Raw genomic sequence first — 21,349 nt, forward strand, 5'->3', positions numbered from 1 at the left:
CCCACGTTGAGTCGTCGCTTAGTCTCCAAAAAAGTGGCAACAAACTCCAAGAAAGTTGGAGACTCCGCATCAGCCGTTTTGTAATCTAGCATGAGGCAGGGCTCTTTGCTGCATGGTAGAAGCGGACTTTCTGGTCATAGGGGATCAAAGCCGGACCAATCAGCCGAAAGAAGATCCCTCGGAAGACCAGTTCCAAAAAGCAAGTCGTCAAAGTCGATAAGATCCGAGCTGAGCATCAATTGACCCTCGTCGTGTGGTCGCTGCAAGGGAGTCCTGTCTGCCGGCGGCAATGCCGGGTCCGAATTATCCGGATGGTGCTGTGTTAGATGGCCTTGACTGGAGGGCTGGCCGGGAAGGGGAGTCTCCCGACCACTCGCTTGAGTCTGGATGCGCTCGAGCAGGATCAGATACCTCGATGCCAGCGTGCTGGTACTGCTGGCTACCTTTAAAAATTCCATGCCCAGCTCCAGGGTTTCGTCCAGCCCGATCTGACCCAGCGCTTCTAGCTTCCATCTTTCCATCGTCTGTAATGTCAAGAGCACTCCGATAGCAGTAAATACGTCTGTAGATATTAGTCGGGAGTCAGGGTGCGTGGGTGGTGTCTTACAGTGGAGATTGTACCACAGAGAATTCAGCAGGCCCCGACGATACTGAGAGTAGATGACCCTGATGGTCTCGCGAGCAGCCAAGATGCAACGGTTGCACGAGGCAATGGCAACGTCTCTGTGGAAACTGTCTTCGATTTCTTGTCGACTGAATATCAGAAATGACTGGCGATGGAGCAATAGCCGGACATTCAGAAACCTGCACACTAGGTCAGTGACTCCTTCGATAGTCCTGTAGTGGCTGGCGTACCGAATGTACATGACATTACGCTGTCGCTGGAAATCAGGGCCATCCGGATAGTCAGGCTCCTCTTTCAGATGGGATGGGTTGCCATTCCACCAGGACAGTAGTTCCCCATCCAAGAGCACCGAGTGACCAAATATCTCGGTGAAATGATCCTGCTTGTTAGGAGACGGCACCGTCGAAGTCCACGGTTTTGTCGACGAAGAGTAGAGTTTGAGGAGGACGCTGTCGATGATATGTGCGAGTTTGATCGTCCGAATGAAGAAGGACGTCAATGACGGACGATTCGCAGGCTGTCGAGGTGTAATCGAGTCATTCATGATATATTGATCGTCGACCGGCAACGGAAGCTCGACATCTGACGCATTCCCCGTGGGAATGGAAGGCGGCCTGCCAAATTTCATGCTCAAAGTCCGGTCAATCACGAAGCAACCCCACCACACGCGTTTTCTGACTTCTCTTTCAACCGCCGACATGGCGGGGGAAGGGTTAAGATGGAGACCGATGCTGATGGAGGTTCTGATCATGAGTCCGCTCAGGCTCCAGCATTCAGTCAGCTCCAGAGTGCCTTGGAGGTAGTGGCACATCAAAAGTAGGGCCTGGACGAGCTCCAAATTGCCTTCCTTGAAGATATGCGCAAACACAATGTTTCGAGCCCGGACAAGAAATCGCGTGGCCGAATGTGAGGCGCTTCTCCCTTCGATGGGATCATGAAACTCGCATCCATGAACGAAAATGAGATTGAGAACCGCCAGCCAGGTGGCTTTCGTGTCAGAGTGATCCCCGTCGCTGGTCCACATTCGTTCGTATTGGGTTCTGAAGCTCGGCTCGTGAACAAAGGGGTAGAGACGATGCACATGGTTGAAGTACAAGTCCACAAGGCTGTCTGCAAGATCTTTCGAGGGAAGTTCGTACGTGTCCTCGCCGTCTCGGGGAGTCAGGCCGGGATCGAGGCTGTGAGTCTGAGAACTTCGCGAACTCGATAGGCGGCGGCGCTTATTCGCGGGCGTGAGGCCTTGTCGCGGTGCATTCGTCGTTTGAACCTTGGAGACGAAGGCGAAGGTCGACGACTCTCCGAAGAACGCCTCGGGTTCTTGAGGTTCTGACGGACTAGTGGAAAGGGGCGTCTGGACGCTTGTAACTTTGCGCTGGATTGTGACATCGGCGGCGGAAGCGGCGGCGGCATCATCATCGTCGTCGTCGTCAAAGTAGGGAGCTTGTTGAACCTGTTCCACACCTTCGCTGACAATTCCAACATTGCTTCGTGTCTTGAGGTCTACCAGCGATCTGAGCCTGAAAAGGAGTTAGACATGGGTTGAAATACAACAGGACATCCGGCTCTTTACTCGTCAATGCTGAGCTCGTCCACCAAAGAGGGATAAATACAGCGAACCCCTCGACTCTGGCAGGACGAACAGTCTGGGCGACCTCCATCACACCGATTTTTCCTCCTTCGGCAGCTCGTGCATGCTTTCCCAGAGGCCAGTCTCTTCTTCAGTGGTGGATCCGTCATATTAAAGGGAATAGAATGGCTCTGATACCGTGTTTGAAAAAGCACCGTGCTTGGGCCGGGATGGTCTCTGTGCTGCTATAGATATCCATTCACCCGGTGTTTCGCCTGTGGTTAATGTGGTGGAAGAGGATGTGATGGTAACAAAAGCAAATGCAAAACCCCGCCAGAATTCAAGGATTGAGAATCCGGGGAAAATGCGGCACTTTGGGGGCTGCACGTGACGGGATCAATGCATGGGGCCGAGATGAAAGACCAGGTTCAGGAGGGTTTCTTGTCAGATTGTCAGAGAAGATGATGTGTTTCTACGTTTCTCTTAATGTGCTGTCTATTCATATTTCATGGACTACATAGGGCGAGTACACCTTGATCAACCAGAAGAGTCCTAAGAGGAGACACGTGGAGGTACCCCCTTGTTCAGAATATCCATCGTTCTACTCACTGATATTCCCTGGCATTCGTAAGTAGCCGGTCATTGAACCCGGTCAACCACGGTATGTAGATCTCTGATGCCGTATCAAGCCCTAAATGTGCTTCCAGCATGCCCAAATACTCGCACAAGGTTAGATATCCTTGTGGAACTGTGGCTGACCGATGCGCTTCCTCCACTCTTCACCCTTGAATATCAGAACAACAATCCCCATGGATGTCACCGCCGTTAGTAGAGCAAGGGTAATCCAAGCCCACTGGATGGTGATCTCGTTGGCGAACGGGAGACTGTAGATAGTCAGCCTGAATCTCTGCAACTCTAGAATCAAGAAAGGAACTCACGCGTAAAAGCCGAGAGGAAACGCAAATGTCTGCCGCCAAAAGTTGTACAGGCTGCTGATCTCTCCCGACTGCGGCTTGTAGCAGTCGCTGCAGTAGGCATAGCTGACCGTGGTCACCAGCTGCAGGCCGAAGCTGGCGATCGCCATTCCCATCACAGGGCCCATCCAGTGGGTCTTGTGGTACAGGCAGACGCCGTAGATGATGATTCCTGTGGGGCAGAGCAGGAGGCTTCCAAGAGACGCGGGCAGTCGGGCTTCAGGCTTTCTCTCTCCTCCGTGTTTCTTCGCATATCGGTACATGAACCAGTCCGAAAAGGGTCCGGAGAGAAACTCCCCAAGAGCCGAGCCGATCAGCAGGGGGAGGCCGAGCATGAGTCCAATAGCGCCGGTCTTAAAATGGTAGATCTTGGTGAACAGAATGGCGACTGTCACTGCTGGTAGGATGGAGGAGAAGGCGAACGAGACAATGTAGTAGAGACACGTCAGGAACACTGAGGGATAGTACATCATCTCAAAGGGTCGCACGAAATCTCGCAGGTGGACTCGTCGGTCTCGGAGCGCGTTTCTGCGGAAGCTGAAGAGCATCTGCATGTAGGTCCTCTCTTCGTGCTGTGCGAGCACCTTCTCGGAGCGAGAGAACAGCGTCTCAGGCATGGCGAAGACCATAACCACAAAGGTCACAGAGTTGACGATGGCCGGGAAGTAGTATGCCCATCGAACCCCGGCTGTCTGTACCAGGTAGCCCCCGATGACTGGTGCAACATGGGCCCCGTTGGTCAAGAAGACAGTAAAGATGCCCATCTTCAAGCCTCTCTAAATCTTGTGTTAGTATGTGTTCGAACCGGGGGATTTCCAGTGATTGTGCTACGGTACCTCATGCAGAAAGAACAAGTCGTTGACGGTAGCAGCACCCAGAGCCATCGCTGCCCCGACGCCAACGCCACTAAAAACCCGAGCAATGATCAAAGTATGCCATGTTTTCGCGACGCCGCTACCGACCGTGGCAACGATTCCGATGAGGGTTGAGATTAGATACACCGGTCGTCTCCCATAGACATTGGCCAGCGGTGTCCAGAACAATGGCGAAATGCCCACAGAGATGATGACCGAGGTCGTCTGGTACGACGCCTGGCCGACAGGGATGTGGAACAGCTTTGCGAGCGGCACCAATCCAGGGTTGACGACCGCCGAATTGAACGGCCCCAGCATGGCGAGGAATGAAACCTGGAGGAGCACGAGCCATTTCAGCCATGAGGGCCAGTTCTGCCGAGATCGTGTCAGTGAGCTGAATACCTCAGATAATCGAACTTTTTGCCTCTTACCAGGGGGTCGTCGCGAAACCGAGTCGGCTGGGGGAGAAGAGGAAATCCATGACGATCGCGTCGAACATCATCCGGCTTCTCTGAGACGGCGTTTTCAATCGCCTGTTCAGAACCGTCTTTGGAGACCACAACGTGGACTTTGTCGTCCGAATCCATGGTGAGAAGCAGATGTGAGGGCTTGCTGTGAACGTGTGAGCCTGGGGTAGGGATGCAGCATTTCAAACACATGCCATTCTGTGGGGTATTATACCTCGTGGACTCCCCTGCCCCAGAGTCTCACCCCGATATTGACAGGATGAGTTTTGTCGGAATGAGCCGCGGATCTTAAAAAGTGGCGCCCAACAAACTGGGGGGCCGGATCGAGACATTTCCCTGTTCAGTGTGGCCCAGACCCTGTGTCTCATGGCGCCTCGCGCCGGAAACTGCCCGAAGACCATTGGAGACCCCGGGATTGGAAGCAGGCTGAAGCACGTACCATGTACAAAAAGAGGAAGTGAGCAAACAACAGGGGAGAATACCCTCCATTACTCGGTGAAAGGCTCGACACGGCCAATATTGAAAGATTCCTTGCCCCAAGATGGTGCTCAAACTGTCATTTGCATGCTGGGACTACGACCGGATGAAAGCCATAGAAGATGGCAGAGTGCGAGCAGAAGGAATCGAGCTCACATTTCTCAATTATCGGGTCGAGGAGACGTATGCATGATCCTGCCGTATATCCTCAGCAGTCAAAGCGGTTGTGACGACGAGTATGGAGTGACTGATATGGATGGACCAGGACAGCTTCTTCCGCCAACTTCGATTCAAGGAATTCGATCTGTCTGAACTCTCCTTGTCCTCGTACGTCCTGACGCTGAACCAAGACAACCCACCGTTCATCGCTCTGCCAGTCTTCCCCAGTCGCTTCTTCCGCCACCAGTCGATGTATATCAACTCCAAAGCCGGCATTAAGAGACCGGAGGATCTGCATGGGAAACGCATTGGAACTCCAGAGTATCAAAGTCAGTATCTCCAGATCGCGACTCCTCCCACCCATCTAAGAGAGATGTCCCCTTCCTAATGATTTCTGCAAACCACAGTGACAGCAGCAGTCTGGCAACGAGGGATCCTGGCAGAAGACTTTGGGGTGCCTCTGTCCAGCGTGCACTTCTACACGGGCGCCATTGAGCCGTCGGACAAGCCCCGACATTCCAAGGTCTCACACACTTACCCGGCCGACATCCAAGTAACCGCGATCCAACCCGGACAGAATCTATCTCAAATGCTCGCCGACGGGGAGATCGACGCCATTTTCAGCGCCACCAAGCCCTCGTCGTTCGACACGTCGCCAGAAACCGTCACCAGGCTGTTCGACGACTTCAAAGCCGTCGAAGCCGAGTACTATGCCCGCACCAAGATCTTTCCCATCATGCACGTCGTGGCTCTGAAGCGCAGCGTCTATGACGCCAACCCGTGGATCGCGAAGAGCCTGACCAAGGCCTTCGCCCGAAGTCTGGAGATGGCATACGAGCCGTTGAAGGAGCGGGCGGCGCTACGGTACATTCTGCCGTGGCTCGAGGACCATGTGGAGGAGACGAAGAGGCTGATGGGCGGAGACGAGCGCTGGTGGAAAGATGGCTTCGAGGCAAACAGGCATGTGCTGGACAAGTTCTTGCAGTATTCCTTTGATCAGGGGTTGGCGCAGAGGAGATTCCAACCCGAAGAGCTGTTTGCCCCCAGCACGCTCGAGGACTATGTACTGTGACATGTCGTCCAATGCGGAAGTGGTTCTTCGAAGCTGGGCTGGCTGTCTTTCCTCTGGTTTATTACTGTAGAGAAAATATCCTACTGACCGATACAACCAAGGTCCCCTTCTCACCGACTGCTCTGGAGGATCGAGAGTTGCCTCAGGGTCTCGAACTTGACCCCGTACTCGTACAACGGCTTTTTGAACCCCAAACAGCCCCAATAACTCAAGCCTTTGAACGTCTTGTGCAGTACAAGAGCGGGATAGTTGATTGGTTCCACATCGTATCCGAGGTCAAGAAGCAGGCTCGGCGAAGTCATCCCCACGGACAAGTATCTCCGGCATGAGCCATCCTGGATTTGTTCACAGTCACGGGTCGCTGCGTGGCTGCTAAACCCCATACCAAAGCTGCGTCAGAGAAGATTGAAGACCTACACTCGTGGCTACTCCCCCCAAGCATCGGATGGGAGCCAGACGCACCTGTTAGTCCTTTGTAGATGATGGTGGATGCAAATGTCTGCTGCCCTGGCGTGCCTGGTAAAGCTGGTGGCGCCCAATCTCAAGTAGTGCAACCCTAAGGCCACCAGCACAAAAAGGCTGCCTTAGCCAATGTGCCGCCCTCGGAGCGCCTATGGCTGACCCAGTCCGCTCCTTGTAGTTGCCAAGTAAGACTTAAAACTCTGTACGAGGTACTCCGTACTCTTAGCACCGTCTTTCTGGGGGCTTCGCTTGAACTTTGGAGTCTGGGGAACTTGGGTCAACAGACCACATGAACCACCCCGCAAAATCCACCTGATGGCAACATCCTGCCAGCCTGCTTCTCACGAGACCCTCTTACCATCCTTCCACGCAGCGGTGAATTGTTCAACTGACAATCAAATTACTTTCCACAACCAATCGACGTCACCTCTGGAGTCTGGAGCTTCTCATCAATTGCGCGAGGCTGGCTCTCTGATATGCAAAAAGATGGATAATGGAGCCCAGGGTTCCCAAAAACGACATGCTCGTCTAGCCTGTTTGCAGTGCCGCAAGAAGAAGATAAGGGTGAGTGAGGCCTCTCGGGACTCCCGACTGTGATCCTGGAATCCAATGGCCCAAGAAGCTAAGGGGGTGCTCAAGTGCGATAACGGGCATCCCAAATGCATAAATTGCCAACTGTATAACACGGACTGTGTTCTTGGAGACGACAAACGAAGGTCGGTTCCAAATGCCAAGGGGGAACAAAAATACAAAACTTATGATGTTGCTTCACAGAGCCCAATCAACGAAAAAGACCATCAATGAGCTCACCGACCGTCTGGCCGAAGTTGAGGCACGCTTGGCTCAGGCTTCAAAGGACGAGAGCGTTTCTGAAAAGGCTGCTGTGATAGACAGACGCACGCCCCCAGAGGCGCTGATTGACCCTTTTCTGACAGCAGGACAAGAACTGAACCCTCCGGCAACTGCACATGGCCCTTATAGCACGTCAATTCCTGACTGTTCTGCCTCGACACCGATCGTTTTCCGAGACATGGATCTGGACTTCTGGGAGCAGGTGGATGAAGAGCTGACTGGATTTCCCGACCTGGAGCAATCGTCAAATATGGGCGCGGCATACGGAGCCGGAGTCGAATCTATATCACCGTTGTTGGATAACGTGGGACATGAACAACTTCTTTCACGGATCTCGTCCGTCACATCGGAAGCAAGCCGGAAAACAAAGTCCAGATCGCCTAGTCAAAGCCCCGGAGGCGGTCCTAACCTGAATGCAAACAGTCTCGACCAGAGATCGCAGACCTCGGAGGACGACATCACCCAGCAGATATCGAAACGGCTGGGTCGTATGTGTCTGGCGGAAGATGGACACATGCGGTACTTTGGGGCCACAAGCCATTTGTCGATGCTTCCCAACGACCTCAGAACCATTTACCGACCAGATATGCACAGTTTCCGGGAGGAAAGCGAGATCGTGGTCAAACGGGCGCATTTAGGCTGGACTCCAGACCCCGAATACGAGCTCCATCTGACACGTCTCTATTTTGCGTGGCACAACACTTTCGTCCGCGAAGCGAACAAGGAGACGTATTTTGAGCAGAAAGAGCTGTACTACCGGGGCTTTGAAACCGCGTTATTCTCGCCCGCACTCGAGAATGCAGTGTAAGTCAGGACAGCACCTTACAGAGTCGGACACTTATACAAGTTCTCCCCTAGTCTCGCCGTCGGCGCATTGTATTCGACAAGACGGCATGCTGCCATCCAGGACAGCGCCTCCGACTTTTTCGGCGCAAGGACCCGGTTATACCTAGAGACGGAAATGGACCGTCCGACGATAGCCACAACACAAGCAGCAGTGATTTTGTCGGCTTTTGAGTCGGCCAACGGCCGTGACTCTCGAGGTTAGTCCCCTTGTAACGCAGTCAAGGCTAGACATTGGGACTGATGATGTCTAGGTTGGATTTACTCAGGTTCGATGACGAAAATCTATACCATGCTCCAGGATTGACTGGGCCACAGGTGTCGCCGTCCAGATGACCACGGATCTCGGGCTGCATCTCCGTCTCGGCGCCAACGACGACTATCTTGGAAACGAGGAGAACACTCCAGCTCTTGAAGACGTGCGTAGAAGTCTCTTTTGGACTGTGTACTCTGCCGATATGTGAGTTCCGCCTCTCCCCACCTTTGTGACCTTTTGAAGCAGGAAAGGAGGACGGCTTCCCCCTGCGTGAGATGAGAGGATAGCTGACTGTCTTTGCGGGATACTAGGTACCACAGTACGTATAGCGGGCGACCTTACTTGATGAGCAGGATGCGATACGATGCCCCTCGTCTGGATGCGTTGAACGAGAGCGATTGGCAGCCGTTTGATGCAGACGGCACACCGATGAAGCTACCACCTGCTTTCGATGCTTCTGGTATTGGTTCCGTTACCGCATGTGTTGTGCAGCTGGCGATCAAGCTGCGAAAGATCTATGAAACACTGTAAGCCACTAAAGGAAAACATCTGCCTTTGCATACGCCATTTTTTGCTAAAGATTTTTCCCCCAGATACGGCGGCAGCGCTTCTGTCTCGGAAGATGCTAAGCTCTTCGTTCCGGCCATGGCGAAACAACTCCAGCAGTGGCTGGCGGCGTTGCCTCCAGCGCTTCACGTCGACTACGGAGAAGAACAGCCTTCTCCGGTCCCAGCACCGATCGTGCTCCAGCTTCAGTGAGACGATATCCACCTACCTGTGTGCAAACGGATCTTGGACAGAGGCTAATCTTTGTGTCCCCAAAGCATATTATACCATCAGATCCTGATCATCCTCAATCGACCGTTCGTCGTGCACGAATCAGACTCGGAAATCCTTGCCGGAGAGATGTGCACCAAGTCCGCGGGCATAATATGTAAACTGCTGCAGGTGTTCAAAGCCAATTACGGACTCCGATATATCAACGTCCAGGCGGTCGCGTCGACCGTCACGGCCGGGGTCGTGCACGCTTACGACAGCTGCATTTACTCGGGAGCGAAGGGCAAGGCGGCGCAGCATAACTTTGTCGTCTGCATTCAGGCACTGGCCGAGATTGGCCAGTCCTTCCGAAGCAGCATACACGGACTGGAAGTCATCACCTCGCTGAGACGGGCCTGGCAGCACCAGATGTTCAAGGAAACAAGAGCGAAACGCCGCTGGAGAGGGTCGTCGGAAATGGGAGGAGACCATCTGCATCGGACTCCAAGCTAAACTCGGTCGACACCCATGGTCAACTCTCCAAAGGGCATGAAACAGTGGGTGATGTGTCAAAACAATAAAGACCGAGAAATGTGCAATGTTCATACGAGCACTTGATTTCCAATATCCCAACCAGCGTCCAATCCTTTCTTCCTCTGGGACTTGCTATTTCCCCTTAGCGATTAGGTATATATAGGGCACTTGCTATTACCATGTTTTGAGTCTTGGGAACAGAGGGGGGATCGACATGTTTGACATTCTTTCTAGGCGAGGAAAGTGCGCGCTCAAGGCTTCAGCGACAATTCCTTGTATCGTTCTCTAGCCACCTCGTCACACCGAGCTCGGTAATCCACCGCACTGCCGTTGTAGATGACCAAGGTCCGCGTCTTCTTGCCGTCAACGTTGCTGTTGACCCCCGTGATCCAGGAATCGACATCGTTGACCAACAGCCCGTCGCTGCAGGTTCTGACATGCTCCGTCCATGCCTTCTGGCCTTGCTCCGTTGCCTCGATCACCGAGACGCCATGGTCGCGCGCATATCCCAGGAGATCCGCGATCCATTCGACGCTGTATTCGATGCTGCGTGGGAAATTCCCAAGAGCCGAGTGCGGACCCATGGCCATGAGCATATTTGGGAACCCTGAGACCAAGAACCCCAGTTGCGTCTTTGGTCCCGGAGCCCATAGTTCCTTCAGCCGTTGCCCGTCAACGCCGACAATATCAATGGCATTAAAGCTTCCGGTCACAGGGTCGAATCCAGTAGCTATATTCAAGAAACACACGATCAGCAAGAGCCCGCCAAATTCGGAAAATGCAATCCAATGCCTTGCAATGGCCTTACCGTAGATGATGACGTCGAACTCTCGCTCTTGTTTCGACGTTTGGATTCCCTTCTCCGTGATCTGCTCGATGGGCTCCTCATTCAGATCCACCAACTCGACGTTCTCCTGATTGTATACTTCGAGGTATCGCGTTTCGAGCGGGACCCTGCGCGTGCCGAACCCGTGGTCCTTGGGAATAAGTTTGTCGGCCACTTTGGGGTCTTTGACACGCTGCCTGATCTTCTTTGCGACAAATTCGCTCAGGAGAGCATTGGCCTTTTTGTCCGTGTAGACGTCGCGGAAGTTGCCCATCCACAGGCCAAAGCCAGGTTCATGGTAGTTCTTCTCCCAGAACGCCTCCCGCTCCTCCGGTGAGACGTCAAAAACACTTCGGGAATCGAATTGGTGGATGAAGCATCCCGGCGTCGTCTTGCAGATGGAGAATATCTCGTCGTAACGCGCTCGAATGCTCTCCATTTCTTCGGCGTCGATCTTTCGGTTGCCCAGCGGCGAGCACCAATTCGGTCGGCGCTGAAAGACGGTCAAACTGCCCGCTGACTTGGCTACCTCTTGGATGGTCTGGATGCCGGTGGCACCTGTTCCTATCACCGCAACCCGTTTTCCAGCATAGTCGATCCCTTCCTTGGGCCAGAGACCGGTATGGCTCCAAGCGCCCTTGAAGTTGGGAATGCCCGGGATCCGTGGCAGGACCGGGTTTGTCAGGGCGCCAATGGCCGTGACGAGAAAGTGCGCGTTGAATACCTCACCTGAATCGGTCGTCACTTTCCATTGGTTACGCGCCTGGTCGTAGTGTGCCGAGCGAACGCGGCTCTGGAACTGAATGCCGTCGCGGAGCTTGAATTTGTCGACCACGAAATTGAGATAGCTTTCCGTCTCGGCCTGAGGAGCGAAATGCTCCTTCCAGTCCCACTCCTTCAAGACGTCTTTGGAAAACGAATAGCCATAGGTCCAGCTCTCAGAGTCAAACCGTGCTCCGGGGTATCGATTCCAATACCTGTTCATGAAAGGGTTAGGACAAATCCAGGCCCTCCTCCTAAAAGGAAAGACTCTTCTCTCTTACCATGTGCCGCCGACGCCACCGCCAGCTTCGAGGACTCGGGCAGAGATGTTGAGCTCGCGTAGTTTGTATAGCATGTAGATCCCTGAGATCCCTGCTCCGATCACGAGGACCTCAAAATCATGTTCGGGCGAAATAGAACCCATCTTTCTTGTCCTTTTTTTTTCACCTCTGAGCGACGAAAGTACTCCACGACCGCGGTTCGACGTCTGCCCAAGAGGTACAAGACGTTCGTGCCCTTATGTGTCAATGGTTTTCGGGAATGGAGGACAGACAATCTGGCGCCAAGTAGCTCTTATAAAAACGGCACGGTGCAAGTCAGACTTGTGAAAGACTCAAGCACCAAGAAAACCCTTCTTGACCAAAGACCCGATATACTATCGCTGAGATGTTTGCTTTTTGGATTCAGCGATCCGTGGGTCATATGGCGGCGGTCCTCCCTTCTGCTCCTCCGGCTTCACTTTCCCGAATCACCCTGGGGAAGCACCTCCACGGACAGTGTACAGAGTCTTTCTCCGAGAACAATGAGTCTTGTGGAAAACACACCTCGGTTCATAATGGGGCGGGAAATGACCGTTGTGAAGATAAGACTGATCAGTTAGGTTGTGCAGCTCAAGGCTCTCCGTTCAATCCTTGGTAGGTCTATTCAGAGAATGCTGTGCGAGAAGGCGACGGCTTGAATGGAGCAACGTGTAACGTGAGGTCCAAAGAGATAGAAATCTCATTTTAGTGAAGCTCGTGACGTGCTTGTTATGTGGGAGGCAAATATTGAGCAGTAACTATCAATTGTAAATTTCCATTGCAGCCTCGCCCACACGTCCTCGACTCCAGGTTTTGCCTCTCCAATCCCATTGCGACCACTACCTCCCTCAATCAATCGCAGAGTCCGCGTCCTCTACCTCCCGCTTTGTCTACACAGAGACCTTCTCAGAGTGCACTGCTGGCCCATCGCCGCTGCCCTTGGTCTCCTGCACTGAAATAGACGTTGTGTGCGGATCATCCGTTCCATTGCCCAGCATTTCCAAGAACCTCGCCTCCACCAGTTCGCTCGTGATGGCATTTTGATGCACGACAACCAAGTCCGGGTCGCCAAACATGTCTGCGATTTCCTCCATGGGCTTGTGCAGCGTGTCGGGGAAGAAAACAAAGACGGTGATGGAGCCGAGGGCCGCGAAGATGATAAAGACGAGGAAGAATTTCCAGCCGATGCTCTCGAATGCCGTGGGCGCGGCCTGCAGCCAGCAGATGTTGATGGCGTTGTAGACCATGAAGGCGATGGCGCCGCCCTGTGCGCGGAGGTGGCTCGGCCAGATTTCCTGGATGTAGAAAAACTCGGGCCCGTCGAGGCACAGCTCGAAGCTGCATCCGAACAGGTAGATGAACGCCACGGCGGCCGCCTGGGCCGACTTGTTGGACCCGGTCAGGAAGTTGGCGACGAGGGCAGTGTAGATGATGAGGCAGATACACTGGAGTGCGAAGCCTGTCCCCATCAAGTTACGGCGCGAGACCTTGTCGACGAAAGACATGGCGATCATGCTGGCAACGCACAACGTCAGGGTATAGCCTGATTGAAGTAACAAAGTATCCACTCCCGTGTAGCCCAGTTCGGAATACAGGGTGACACCGTAGTCTGATAAAAAGAGCCAATCGTCAGTTACAATCCACCAGGTCTGGACAGAATGAGGGATGGATACACCTACTCTGAATCACGATGAGGCCCGCGCTCATGATGGAAAAACTGAGCATTGCAGAGATCAAAGCCCGTTTTCGATACGACGGCCGGGTCAATATCAATTTCCAGCTGGTATCTTGACTTCGATCAAACTGTATCTGCTCGTGAATCTGGTAGAATTCGCGTTTGGCAAATTCATCGGTCGGGTCGTTTGGGTCCGCATGAAGGGCACGCAGGATCTTCCACGCCTTCGCAGACTGGTTTCGGGCAATGAGATATCGGGGGCTCTCTGGGAGCCACCAGCACCCAGCTAGGAAGATGATCTCAGGGATAATGGCGACCCCGAGCGGCGCACGCCAGGCGTTAGGTGAGTCGTAGTAGTAAAAGCCAACGCCGACAAACCCGATGATCGAATAGCCAACATTGATCATGACGGCGTGAATATCCGAGAGTTTGCCACGATGCCGCGGTGGGACAATTTCGCTGATCCAGAGAGGGACGCCGCATATCGCTTGAAAGCCACTGATCTCAAGAGCGTCAGTCTTTCTGTAGGTAGCAACGCGAGAAAGAGCAGGAGGACATACCCCCAGCCCAAAAAGAAACGAAATACAATGAACATTGCCACATTCGCAGCCCCAGTGAGCAGTGCCTGCGAAACAAGAGTCACGCAGATGGCGAATATGATAGATGGCTTGCGCCCATATCGATTTGCAAACCAGCCGTGCACGAAAGCGCCCCAGGTCGCACCGACATAGTACAAGCTGGTGACGGCACCGGTCAAAGAGGCGCCGTTTGGACCGTCCAGGCCCATCTTGACAATGAATGATGGTTGTCCCAACGTCGTGCTGATCACTGAGGCCGTCATGCCCATGGACGCCGAAGCCATGGACATGGTCAAAACCATCAAGACGGTCTTGACCCTAACATGGCCCTTTTCGTTGATTTCGTGCATTATGGCGGATGTGCGAGAGCCTTTTCCTGTCCTTCAAAGAAGCTGTTTTTTTTTTCTGGTATCAGTGTGATAGAAAGTACAGGGCACGAATTTGCCTGCTTCCCAGAAGCCCTGTCCCAGAGGTGGGCCATTTATTCTTATGTGACGCTGATGCTAACGTCGGCCAGTACGGGGTACTAGGAAACCCCAGAGTCACTGTGGGTACTTTTGATGCGGAGCAATAGATGTGGCGGTGGCCGGAGAAGTGAAATCCGGGGAATCCTTCAAAAAGGAGAAGCCGGCCGGTGGTCTCGACTCCAAAGGAAAAGGGGACGCGAGCCATAGTAGTAGACTAGCAGCATTTAGCATGTGTACGTTACAGACATGTGGTTGGACGTGTGGAAAGTATCTCCACATATCTCGATGAGACTTTATTGGTTAGATTTGCTGCTTAGCTACTATGGTGTATGCTCTGTCTGATACATTTGCGAGGCTTGAATGCCCTCCCGCGTCCATTTGCTCTCCATGTCGAGAACACTGCCCTCGTTCGACATTTAACAGCCTTTTTCAATCGCCGCGTCAACATTAATGACCTGTCCGCACCTAGTTAGAGTGGAATGTCGAGCACGGTGAGGCCGCAGCGAGGGAGATAACGAAAAGGACTTACGCTTCCAGAGATATATGCTGATTGATCACTGAACAAGAACAAAATCACCCTCGACACCTCTTCAGGTTCACCTATACGTTTGAGAGCCGTCTTTTTCACCAAGACCTCATTCACTTGGTCGGGATTTCCCAGCTGATCTGCAAGAGCTGTGCGAATAATACCTCTGATATTATGTTAGCCCGTATGTATCAACACTACCACGAAGGCAGAGTCATGGAAATACTCACGGGGCAAGTGCATTTGCTCGAATGCCTCTTGTACCGACTTCGCGTGCGAGACACTTGGTAAGACCAATGACCCCCCACTTGGCCACAGAGTATGGCGCATTGAACTCGGGACCATATTGGCCTGCAATGCTGGCCGCGTTCACAATGGACCCATGGCCCTTCATGTTATTTAGCTCTGCTCGCACGCAGTTCTTGACGCCGTTCAAGTTAGTCGCCAGCATATCGTCCCAGTCATTGTCTTTCAGCACGTCGAGAGCGTATCCCTTTCCAAAGAAGCCCTGGTGACCGACGTAGCCCGCCATGTTTGCGGCGCCGTCCAGTCTGCCGAAACGCTCCGCTACCTCCTTGACCGCGGCGTCGACAATGTCGGCCTTTTGAACGTTGCATTCAATCGAAATGCCCTTTCCGCCCAGCTTTTCGACCTCGGCGAGGACGGCGTCGGGCTTCCGCAGGTCCAGAAGACCAACATGGGCGCCTTGTTGAGCAAGCATCAGAGCCGTTGTCCGGCCCATGCCCGAGGCTGCACCTGTAATAACGAAAACCTTGCCCTTCAGGTCACTGTATACGGCCGTGCCGTTGACTTCTTGAAATGTCGTCATTTCTAAGATATCGTTGGGACTGCTGGTCTCGCAAAGTAGACAGGAGTGAGAAAAGAACTGACAACGAAGCTATAGCTTTGCGCTCTTCGTGTGACTTGCGAATGTTTAGGCCAGTTTAATGCTTCAAGCTTAAGCAAAGGTGTCTCATATGAAGTTATCTCGTCCCAAAAAAATAGCCCCGAAAGGGAGGGGGCATAGTCTTCGCCATCTGTCGGATTACTGTCAAGCATACTAGTCTTTTGCAAAATCCACGGAGATCGTAATGTGGATAACAATATTTCTATTAGGAAGACCGAGTGGAGGAATCTGACATGGATGCGCAGACATTGTGAGAGTCAGAGCAACACGTAAAGAGTATCATGAAACCTGCTGAACGAATCAAAGTCAACAAATGTTCATCAAGACTTGCCGGCAGTGGAAATGCTATGCTGTGCTATGCTTAAAATCAGATTTTTAGACAAGTCTTGGACTTTCCATCCGGACAAAGGTACCCGGTACCAGTCAGCTGGCATTTCGGTGTAATTAACGAGGGGCATTGTATCTCCGCCGTGTACGGAGATCTGATCCTACACAGAGTCTAGGGCATGTTAAGAACAGAAATTGTTGGACTTCTCATGAGCTTCGACGGCTCTGTGATGCATCAACGCTGCGGTGCTGACATACTACAACAATGGGATTGGCACTCGTCCTCACACAAACACTCCAGCACTGGTGGTGGGCCATCTTGTGTCTCCTATGCATTGCAAGACTGGTCCACAACTACTCGAAGCTGTCATTTGTGCCCGGCCCAGCGTTGGCCGGCGTGACCGACCTGTGGAGATATTTCCACGGCAAGGCTGGCAAATGCGTCGACGACTACCAACTGCACAGAAAGTACAACTCGAAGCTGCTGCGCGTCGGGCCGAACCAGATCTCCGTCTCGGATGCCACCGAAGTGACCAAGATCTATGGGTTGAACCCGATCTTCAACAAGGTGGGCCGTCTCCCATTGTATTAGTTACGACTGACGGAAGCTCGAATACGCTGAACAATGTACAGGGGGAGGCGTATGTGACGCATAGCTTCACGAGCATTTGGGGGGAAGTGATGCCTAACCTCTCTTCGACGCGAGACGAGAAACTCCACGCGCGTTTGAGGAGACCGGTAAACAATGCCTATTCCATGAGCACGGTCATCGACTATGAATATCTGATGGACTCTACCACCAATGTCTTCTTTGACGAGTTGACGGAACGTTTCGCGCGGACTGGCACAGTGTGCGACTTCGCAACCTGGCTCCAGATGTACGCCTTTGACGTTCTGGGTGAAATCACATTCAGCAAGCGCTTTGGCTTCCTGGAAGCCGGGCACGATTTGGAAAACATGCTCTATCACACTGCTCAGCATATGGAATACCTCGGCACAATGGGACAGTTACCATCGCTCGATAGATGGTTCCGACTCAACAACCCCTTTGCGCGACTGTTGGTCAAGCCCAATGCTATCGTCAGTTTTACCACCAAGCACATTCATGAGCACAAAAGCCGGTCGGAGGAACACAGTAAACCGGACTTTGTGACACGCTTTCGGATGGCTCAGGAGAAATATCCCGACGTCATGACCGACTCCCAACTGATCGACTTTGCCGTCACGAATGTCAGTGCTGGCTCTGATACAACGGCGATCATCCTCCGCGCCGTCTTCTTCTACCTCTTGACAGATCAACCCAGACTCGAGAGGGTCATGGGCGAAATCAGGCAGATACTGGCAAAGCGACCAAGGGACCGCAGCTTTGGAGACCACTTCTCATGGTCCGAGGCGCGGCAGATGCCGTTCCTCCAAGCCTGCATCAAGGAATCCTTGCGGATGCACCCGGCACTGGGGATGGTCTTGCCTCGCGTGGTACCCGTTCAAGGCGCCACTATCTGCGGTGTCTTCATTCCCGGCGGCACCGAAGTGGGATGTAACGCGTGGACGGTCCACCGGGACAAGGACGTATATGGCGAGGACGCCGACCTGTGGATACCGGAGAGATGGTTGGACGATGACGAGGAAAAGGTGAAGATGATGGAGAGATACAACTTCGCCTTTGGCGCAGGCTCTCGGACTTGTAAGTGGACGACCTTTCGGTTTTTTTTTTTTGACTCGAGGATTTTCTAATCCCAAAGCAGGTATTGGACGTCACGTTGCCATGCTCGAGATATCAAAGCTGGTGCCAGAGGTGTTTCGACATTTTGAGGTGGAATTGGTAGACCGCCATCGTTACAAAGCAAAGCCAGGATGGCTAGTGGTCCAGTCAGGACTGGATGTTGTCCTCAAAGTGAGGGACCCGAAAACACTAGAAATTCCTCAGCAGACGGTCGAGTCATAGTCTGCTTTGACGTCTTTTATGGATCGATTGGCCTGTGCATCATGCAAGAATTCGTCATTAATGGAAGCTATTGTCAAACAAGACTGGCGGTATTGTCAGCAGAAGCGCTGATCTACGTGGGTTAAAATGTAACAACCATCCTTTTCAATATAGGTGCGCGACAAGTAGAGAGTAGCTGGATTTTTGGATATGAAATACACTGAAGTACAATCTCATGCCGTTATCAGAACTGGAACCGAAGAAGGTGCAGATTTTTAAGCTAAAGGAATGACTGCATAAAACAGTGATACCAGCAATCCCAACAAGGAAATCCTTCACAAGATAAGCAAAAAGAAGTAGAGTTATGACAATCTCTTCCAGAGAAAGAAAGGGATGGAAAGGAAATGAAAGACCCCATGCGTCACTCCCAGCCTCAACTCGACGAAATCGTTGTTAGTTCCAAGTAGGCATCTGTAATCCGGTCTGGCCACTTACCAGAGCATTGAAATCTTTTTCATCAGTAGACCAAGGCCGGTAAAGCTTCGCGCCCGTAGTAGTCGGTCTCGGCCTGAGGGCGATAGGACCTCCACTGGTGTAATGCTATCAGATCGGTCAACGCCTCCTCTTTTGTGAGGACCTGGTCATGGCTGAGGTCACTGTGTGTTTCTTGGTCGGTGGATGGAGCCTTCGCTAGGCTTTTTGCTAGGCTTTTCTCTTTTGCCTCCCCATTCAGCTGAATGCCCTGCGACCACTGGAAAAAGTTATCAGGGTCCCATCGTTGCTTGACAGACCGCAGTTTCTGGCGATTTCTCCCGTAGTATGCCTGTTCATGGACCTCTGGCTTCAGGGTATCGTCAGGGAAGTTGATGAAGGTGGCCCATTTGACCATGCCAAAATCACTCAGTTTTGGCTTCATTTCGCCCAGAAAACGCCTCATGGGCTCCTCCAGCCATTTCTCATCCCACTGGAGCATTATGTAGGTGTGATAAACGGACCCACGCCAGCGGTAAGCCGTATCCTCACGTTTCTTTGAGTTTGCCTCTCCGCCGGAATGAATGAAGGTGACTTGCATCAAGCCCGTTTCATTTGCGAATTGCTTTCTGAAGCTTGCCATCTCCCCTCTAATAACGCGAGTGATCTCTCTGATCTTCTTGTTATGGTTCTGAAATACGAACGAAGTATAAATCTGATATACCCTGGTAGTGGGCAGGGCCTTTTTGGTCTCCTCGACCCACTGTGCCGCGAGAGTCTCGTGAAGAAAACGTGAAGATGGCTCCTGCAACGATCGCGTTTTGAGTTGCGCCTTTAGCTTTCCATGTTCGCTTGGAGCGTCCGATAGAGTCCAGTCATCGATTGCTTGATTAAAGGCTGCCCGGCCGCCGTTGTAATAGACCAGGAACCGAACTCCAAGTTCTCTCTTAGTCTCCTTGAGATCACATAGCCAGGAGCTGTCAATGGTCATTTCGTTCGGCCAGTTCCTGGTATAGAAGCTGTTCATTGTGGTCATGAATCCGGCCATAGTCACGTCATCAGTCTCCGGATACCAGGTGTATCGCCCCGCAACGACAAGCTCACTCTTCAGCCGTTTCATAGCCAACTTCATCTCCACAACCACGCCAAAGTTCCCCCCGCCAGCGCCGCGAAGGGCCCAGAAGAGGTTATCCTTATCTTTGTTTCCGGTGTGCTCCGAAACAGTCACCTCATCTCCCGTCGCTGTAACGATGGTAAACTCTTTCACGGTGTCGCAGCCCATCCCGAAACTTCTGGTGAATGGAGAGAGGCCGCCTCCCAACATGAAGCCACTCACACCTACCGTAGGACAGCGTCCACCGTTGACGACCCAGCCATCAAGGTGCTTTCCATCAACACGCTTGCTAGTCAATTTTTTGTACACATTGAACCACAATGCACCGCCTTTCACAGTCGCAGTTTCCGCCCCGGGCGTCATGTCGAGGATCACGTCGTTCATCAGCCCAAGTTCCATTAAGATCCCGATGTTGGTAGTGGAACCTCCTGCATAAGAGTGGCCACCATTCTTGATGGTGACGGGGATCTTCCTTGGTTTTGCGATCCTAATGACATCCCGAACATCACAAGCACACTTGGGTTGAACAACGCAAGGAGGGGTTGAGAAGCGATAAATGAGATTGGACGTCGCAATATAACGTTCGTAGTCTTCTTCCCCGGGTTCGTACACGGGAATTTTCTTCGCTTTGAAAATTTTGATGGCAGCCTCTATATCCTTGTCGGAATATGTGACTGTTGGGAGAATGTTGGGGTTAGTGCTCGACATTGTTGATTTCAAGTGAACAGACTTGACCAAGTGATTTTTTAGGCAGGGAATAGAGATAAAATCCAAGCTGTAGTGAGGTCTGTCAAGGTCGTTCAAATTGGATGAAACAGAGCATGAGCTCGCATTCTCCGGCTTTCAGGGTTAGATTATGCTGTAATAGGGGTTTGTAATTGCAGACTGTTCGAATTCATTATGCCGGGGAGGGGGGGCTGCTCGCGAAGGCTTTACCTGAGCGGGATGAGGCTCGCTCGAAGGATTTGCCTTGCAGAGCCCACGACGTGGTGTGTGATGAGAGGGTAGAATGAACATAAACGAATGCTCTTCGTATTGCACATGCAGCGCTAAGCATGCATCTCAGCAGAGTGAATCTCATGGTTTGTCCGCCTCACTCTGTGCGTCGCGGAGAACAAAGTCTGAGCGAGCACAGGTATTTAGCGAGAGATTGCTGGTCGTCAGCCATGCAACTGGACCGTTATGTCTCCCAACAGAGGTGGGCGGCTCTTGAGTCGGGCGCAAGCAAACCTCGGGCGTCCTATTTGGCATTTATATTGGCTAGTTGCTCGCATCGTATAAATTTGGCTAGCATGGGGGGCCGCTGCGGGAGCTTGCGCGGGACGAGCCCTGAAACAACTATTGGTTTTCTTTTCTTTTGTCGACAAGCCTACATATCTGAGCTGGGAGGGATGAGAAGCAAAGCAGGGGATCTGTCTCATCGACAGGGGTCTTTCGAATAGGCTTTGTAATACCGGTTTCGTGAAGGCAACGAATCGCACGTGAAACAGCTCCCCAGCTGACGTAGTGTCAACACATTTTCAGCGACGTGCGCTACGCTGCCTGCACCTACAGGGCTGTCTGATGCCGACTCTG

At 52.6% G+C, this 21,349-nt stretch overlaps 8 protein-coding genes across 8 annotated transcripts; 3 read left to right on the top strand and 5 right to left on the bottom strand.

The window, feature by feature from the left end:
- Positions 1–134: 134 nt before the first annotated feature.
- Positions 135–4,607, bottom strand: AYO20_00845 (hypothetical protein; the record flags this gene model as incomplete). The annotated part of the gene is made up of 6 exons (XM_022639153.1): positions 135–2,142; positions 2,802–2,883; positions 2,952–3,076; positions 3,131–3,942; positions 4,003–4,392; positions 4,452–4,607. 6 exons carry the CDS (start codon positions 4,605–4,607, stop codon positions 135–137), a joined length of 3,573 nt encoding a protein of 1,190 aa, XP_022504944.1.
- Positions 4,608–5,028: 421 nt separating this feature from the next.
- AYO20_00846 (hypothetical protein) lies at positions 5,029–6,195 on the top strand (the record flags this gene model as incomplete). Its single annotated transcript, XM_022639154.1, has 3 exons — positions 5,029–5,147; positions 5,235–5,452; positions 5,531–6,195. 3 exons carry the CDS (start codon positions 5,029–5,031, stop codon positions 6,193–6,195), a joined length of 1,002 nt encoding a protein of 333 aa, XP_022504945.1.
- A 1,071-nt stretch (positions 6,196–7,266) lies between these two features.
- Positions 7,267–9,877, top strand: AYO20_00847 (hypothetical protein; the record flags this gene model as incomplete). Its single annotated transcript, XM_022639155.1, has 8 exons — positions 7,267–7,373; positions 7,432–8,313; positions 8,368–8,552; positions 8,607–8,621; positions 8,671–8,812; positions 8,962–9,135; positions 9,202–9,363; positions 9,433–9,877. The coding sequence occupies 8 exons, from the start codon at positions 7,267–7,269 to the stop codon at positions 9,875–9,877; spliced, it is 2,112 nt and encodes a 703-aa protein (XP_022504946.1).
- Positions 9,878–10,149: 272 nt separating this feature from the next.
- Positions 10,150–11,910, bottom strand: AYO20_00848 (hypothetical protein; the record flags this gene model as incomplete). Its single annotated transcript, XM_022639156.1, has 2 exons — positions 10,150–11,701; positions 11,768–11,910. 2 exons carry the CDS (start codon positions 11,908–11,910, stop codon positions 10,150–10,152), a joined length of 1,695 nt encoding a protein of 564 aa, XP_022504947.1.
- Positions 11,911–12,675: 765 nt separating this feature from the next.
- Positions 12,676–14,388, bottom strand: AYO20_00849 (hypothetical protein; the record flags this gene model as incomplete). Its single annotated transcript, XM_022639157.1, has 3 exons — positions 12,676–13,394; positions 13,465–13,958; positions 14,021–14,388. 3 exons carry the CDS (start codon positions 14,386–14,388, stop codon positions 12,676–12,678), a joined length of 1,581 nt encoding a protein of 526 aa, XP_022504948.1.
- A 533-nt stretch (positions 14,389–14,921) lies between these two features.
- AYO20_00850 (hypothetical protein) lies at positions 14,922–15,860 on the bottom strand (the record flags this gene model as incomplete). The annotated part of the gene is made up of 3 exons (XM_022639158.1): positions 14,922–14,960; positions 15,035–15,197; positions 15,262–15,860. 3 exons carry the CDS (start codon positions 15,858–15,860, stop codon positions 14,922–14,924), a joined length of 801 nt encoding a protein of 266 aa, XP_022504949.1.
- A 670-nt stretch (positions 15,861–16,530) lies between these two features.
- Positions 16,531–18,210, top strand: AYO20_00851 (hypothetical protein; the record flags this gene model as incomplete). The annotated part of the gene is made up of 3 exons (XM_022639159.1): positions 16,531–16,833; positions 16,899–17,949; positions 18,011–18,210. The coding sequence occupies 3 exons, from the start codon at positions 16,531–16,533 to the stop codon at positions 18,208–18,210; spliced, it is 1,554 nt and encodes a 517-aa protein (XP_022504950.1).
- A 496-nt stretch (positions 18,211–18,706) lies between these two features.
- On the bottom strand, positions 18,707–20,482 carry AYO20_00852 (hypothetical protein; the record flags this gene model as incomplete). Its single annotated transcript, XM_022639160.1, has 1 exon — positions 18,707–20,482. The coding sequence occupies one exon, from the start codon at positions 20,480–20,482 to the stop codon at positions 18,707–18,709; it is 1,776 nt and encodes a 591-aa protein (XP_022504951.1).
- Positions 20,483–21,349: the final 867 nt, after the last annotated feature.

The sequence above is a fragment of the Fonsecaea nubica genome (assembly GCF_001646965.1).
Source record: "Fonsecaea nubica strain CBS 269.64 chromosome Unknown Scaff3, whole genome shotgun sequence".
NCBI lineage: Eukaryota > Fungi > Ascomycota > Eurotiomycetes > Chaetothyriales > Herpotrichiellaceae > Fonsecaea > Fonsecaea nubica.